At 33.2% G+C, this 5,289-nt stretch overlaps 1 protein-coding gene across 1 annotated transcript; it reads left to right on the top strand.

The window, feature by feature from the left end:
• The first annotated feature begins 234 nt into the window (after positions 1-234).
• Positions 235-4,702, top strand: LOC149565813 (NEDD8-conjugating enzyme Ubc12-like). The gene is made up of 6 exons (XM_089819306.1): positions 235-454; positions 2,724-2,833; positions 3,512-3,620; positions 3,740-3,818; positions 3,944-4,060; positions 4,321-4,702. The coding sequence occupies exons 2-6, from the start codon at positions 2,725-2,727 to the stop codon at positions 4,456-4,458; spliced, it is 552 nt and encodes a 183-aa protein (XP_089675432.1). The 5' UTR covers positions 235-454; position 2,724; the 3' UTR covers positions 4,459-4,702.
• The last annotated feature ends 587 nt before the right edge of the window (positions 4,703-5,289 follow it).

The raw sequence follows: 5,289 nt of genomic DNA, 5'->3' as shown, positions 1-5,289 counted from the left end.
CCATTTTTTCAGAATCTTGTTAACAATGGACTAATTACATATTTACCCATGAAAATTTCTAACTCTAAAATGATTAACTCCAATTTTTATTTCTATTTTTAAAAAATCAGTGTTACAAAGTCCAATGGCTAGTTTTATTTTAAACGAAAAGGTGCCAACACGTTCAAGAGACGTAAACAAACTCCCGTTAAGCTACCCGGCTGTTTAAAAAGGCATAACCGGAGAGCACATAATACATTTTAAGAAGAATTTATCACAGGGTCTGTGCTTTTACCTTGGAAAAAAGCGAGAATTTGCGTTGTTCGATTCCGCCTTTCCCTTTATCCGAATTCGTTGTGATCTTTCATAACATTCTTTCTGAGGATTTGCTCTCCGGCTGCCCCTTTTATACTTACTTTGCTGGCTCTTTCGGCACAAATAAAAGATTGAATTTCTTGCCCTGTTATTGTATCAGGTATGGGCTTTGCTTTATTGGATTTATGTTTTGTTTTTATTTGATTCCAAAATGAAATTAAATCACTTCGTTTTTACGAACACTTAGGATTTTAGGACATATTGCGTATCATAGCATTCAATTTCATATCAGATTTAGGGGTCGGGAAACAAATAAGTGTTGGTCTATTGGCATCTGGAAGTCGCCCTTAATCCGCTGTGTCAAAGTACCTATCGCAACCCGCCTAACAGGTTATAATGTGTTATTTTTAACGCTGTGTAAAACCTGATATATCCCTTATAATGGGATGTGCGCGGTTGTTCTTGGTTGACCTAATGTTAGGTAAAAGGGTGAAACTGTAACCAAGTTTTTCAGTTAATTTTTATGGAAAAAAAGAAAAAGAAGAAAAATCATGAATAATATGGTCTACTGCATTTTTAAATTAAATATCTAAGAAAGAGATTGAAAAATTCTGCCGATGATCCATGCTAGATAAAATGCTGCGAGTGTGTGTGCAAATTTTCGGGTAATAGACACCCTTTTTATTTGAGAACTTATATGAAAGAAATGCAATGCATAAATTGCGTATACATCAAAAGCAGACAATGCATAGGCTTTCTTAGGTAACGCAATCTGTTTATTTTGTCAGATAAATTGACGGGATTGATCACGATATCCAACTGAGATTTTGATGGAAAGGATACTCCTATTCATAAACTATTCACAATAATTTGTGTTATGTTTTGAATCTGACAATGCACAGATATTGGCCCAAGTTTGCCAAATTATGGTGTCGAGTAAGAGACTTGCTGCAGAGTACATACAAAATCTTGTTGAAATAGATAGCGATAATGTGATCAGTGGTTGATATTGGCAAAATAGTCATGATAGATAAAAAGTATAATACTGCTTGCCAAAACCATCTAAATTGTGATGTAATAGCTATGTGTTTAACATGTGGGATGTATTTTGAAGAAAACGCATAAAAGCCTTGGTCCAGACCCTGATGAATTTTGATGATTTGGATTTTAGATTACTTCTGAAGCCTGGCATTGAAAAATTAAAATTCTGCATGTTATGGTTGTGTATTTTCATTTTGAAGAATATTGGATAGCTATTTGAATCACCCTTTTTAAATAAAATGATGGGACAAGTTGCATCACTCAAGTGAACTTTGATGAAATAGATGTACCTTAAACTTAACCCTTATGTCAACCAAAGTTATTTTTTAAATATTTTGTGAAGTGGAAATCTCAAAATAAATATTAGTTAAGTTTATGATTGCTGTGTCAATAAGGGGATCAAGCTAAGTGCAGAACCTGGATGATTTTGATGGAGTAGATAAATCCTAAACTTGGTTCTCGGTGATCTGTCTTGATAAGGAAACATGTCTGGGGGAGTCACTTATTTGAAAGGGTAAGAGACTGGGTGTAATATCTTGGTAGTTTTGATGGAGTATATACCCCTCAAGAGCCTGGCATTTATTCAATGTTTTATTTATTATTGTTTGATTTTTCACCCTTGGCAATGCATACCAAATCTTAATACAGATATTTTTCCAAAGAGGCGTCTAAGACACAAGGATGACACCTGAAAATTTGGGTGACATTTGATTCTATAGAAACTCTTTAAATCTGGCATATTGTGGGAGTAAGTTTTGTTATTGTGCCGCAGCATGTTCTCAAATTTAATGCAATCTAAAAGCAAGAGTATTGGATAAGTTTGCCAATGACCTTTGTTAGATAAAGGGATAATACTAAAAGCATGAGAACGAGAATAGTTGCCCCTAAAAATATAATTTGAGGTAAGTTGTGCGTAACTTGGTACTTATGCAACAAACAAATTTTGATAATTTTGTGAATCCTCCATTTTAGATGAATGTATAAAGTGTTTATAAGACCTGGGCAATTTTTTTGGAATAGAAATGTCTGCTTTGTTCCTAAAAGATAGTGTTCTTTGCAATTTACAATCACTGAGGTGTGTTTATAAATTAAATGCACTGGATAAGTTAATTTGGCTCTTCTATGATAAAACTAAGGAATATTTTTTTAATAGAAACATCTGCTTTGCTCCTGAAAGATGAGGTTCTTTGTAATTACAATCACTGAGATGTGTTTACAAATGTTATGCATTTGATAAGTCAATGTCGTCCCTTTATGAGAGAGCTCAGGAATCGGTTAACTATTATGTGTGGCTATCAAATTGTTTTTCATTTTTCTAGATTTCAAGAAAATAGTATCTCTTTTTCATTGATTTTGAAAATATTTATAACCAAATTGATTGGTTGCAGAATGATTAAGCTTTTAAAAGACAAGGAAAAGCAGAAAGAAGCACGAAATGCTGCCATTGGCAAAGGACCAATCAAAAAACAAACTCCTGTTGAATTGCGGTTGCAAAAAGGTTGGTACATATATAGAAATTTTCTCTGCATAGAAAATTTACAATGAATTTATGACAGAGTTACCTAAAAACTGACTACATACAGAGTTACCTAAAAACTGACTTCATTTTCATCCTAAAAGCAGTAACTTAATAAAATACATATATATATGATGTCATTTTCAAATAAAACTGGGTCACGGACAATTATTTCATAGAAACCTACTTCCTATTAGTTATTTTCAAGCATGGCTTTCTATGATAGAGGACCTTCAAACGCTTGAATCTATGCTCTGCGGAATCTTCTGTATGGGCATGTTTAATATCTAAGTGGCAGTCTTGTTACTAAAGCAACTCTTAAAATAGGCCGTTTATTTGGTTGATCTTATATTTAGAATAAAATGGTTGGAGTGGAAGAAGGATGCAATATTTCGTATATTGGATTAGGAATTACTTGTTAGTTTTTACCCGTTATGCCTTATACACCGACTTTGTTCAGCCTTCTGAACAGCCTTGAGATCTTTTTCAATTGGAAGGTCTTTTTTCCCTTTTCTTAATATGGTTTATGAAGGATTTAGAAGACCAGAGTCATTTTCTGGTAATAAAATTTTATAGGTTTGCATGAGTTGGTCAGTCTATTTTTTCCTATCAATTACTGGGATTTAATACAAAGAATCTCTGTTACAACATAATTTGCAGATATCAGTGAGTTAAACCTTTCAAAGAATACCACCATATCGTTTCCAAATGGAAAAAATGATCTTACGAACTTTGAAATCAAACATCAACCTGAAGAAGGATACTATCAGTAAGTTAAAATTTGAACCTTAAGGCTTATTTGTCATGGAACATGCCTAGCGAAGTTATACTGAATTACTTTCTAAGAATTGTTTGTTTGATTTTCTCTGGATCTCAAATCTGTGGCAGATCTGGCACCTTTGTGTTCACTTTTCAGGTGTGTCCTACATACCCATATGAACCTCCAAAGGTGAAATGCAAAACAAAGGTAAGGGTGTTTGACTTATTCTTTAAAAACGACCCTTTTTTGGTTTATGTGGATTTCTTTAAAACATTAATGTCAATTTCAGGTTTTTGCTCTTTTTGTTACTTGATTTTGGCCGAAATTTCCAGGTGTACCACCCAAATATTGACTTGGAAGGCAATGTGTGCCTTAATATTCTGCGTGAAGACTGGAAACCTGTACTCAATATCAACACCGTCATTTATGGGCTGTATCATCTTTTTACAGTAAGTAAGGGCTATTGAAATTTTCAGACACTCCATATGATTGTTTTGATTAATGTCTATAACATATTTGATTGTAAGACCCTTTGCAATTAGTAATGGCTATGTTGTCGATGAGAAGGTTTTTTATTTCAAGGAACAATTTTAATTGTTTGAAATTTAAATCTTATAAAATAGCATAATGAATTTGAATTGGATTTCTGTCGGTGTGATCAAATATTGAAGATATTCAAGTTACCATGATTAATGTGGTTTGTTTGCAGCAACCAAATTATGAGGATCCTCTTAACCATGAAGCTGCAACTGTATTGAGAGACACTCCAAAGACATTTGAAGCAAATGTGAGAAGGGCCATGTCAGGGGGTTATGTTGGGTCCACCTATTTCCCAAGGTGCATGTGAGACCTGTTATGCATACTGATCCAATCTTTAGATTGTAACTTGGAATACTGGATTTCACCCTTGTGATTTTTGGGAGCAAGATTAATGCAGCACTTTCATCTTTTATCTTCAATTCAGCTGAATTAGGAATTAGAGAAATGTCCACAAAAATGTGTCTATGTTTGCTTTGGTTTATGTGCTCTCAAAGAAATTTTTAGCGTGTTACATATGACCAAGAAAAATTAAGCAAGCTTGATTGAAACGAGTTTTTGTGCATGTGAGAATGTGATGTTGAACTGTGTAATCCTAATCATTGCTTATGACAAACAGAATCTTATGTAAAAGAGGCTCTGGAGCTTATCTGGCTATTCCAATCATGGTCAATACCTACATATGTATCACGCTACCATCAGTAGAAAGAATCTAAAAATATTTAAGAACTTTTAGTCATAAGCTTTAATGATGATAATGCTATGTGGAATAAGTTCAAAATGTTATTGTCACTAATACAGAAGGGGATAATGTTCAATCCACAAAAATTAGTGCAAGATAAGCAGAACATAAACCAGAAGCATGAATATGTTTAAGCTAGATGAGAGTTTCTCTATTTTTTCTTAATCAGTTAAAACAGATTTGTATTGCTTAACATTCATTATTTAGGACACTTGGGAACTGATAGGACATTGTTCATTTTTCTTTGTTCGCTTTTCATTATTAATTAAGTTTGAAGATAAATCTTTTCAATTTTCCTCCTTGTGTTTTGGTGCTTGTCACAGAATTCACTTATATTATTGTTGGTTTTTGTCTGTTATTTGGTATTTATTTATATATTTTTATCTTCAGCTTATCTTA

The sequence above is a fragment of the Cupressus sempervirens genome, chromosome 3 (genome assembly GCF_028749045.1).
Source record: "Cupressus sempervirens isolate cs-2001-9-10 chromosome 3, ASM2874904v1, whole genome shotgun sequence".
In the NCBI taxonomy this organism is placed as follows: domain Eukaryota; kingdom Viridiplantae; phylum Streptophyta; class Pinopsida; order Cupressales; family Cupressaceae; genus Cupressus; species Cupressus sempervirens.
Note: the sequence above shows the minus strand (reverse complement) of the source record. Positions and strands in the feature narration are given on the sequence as shown.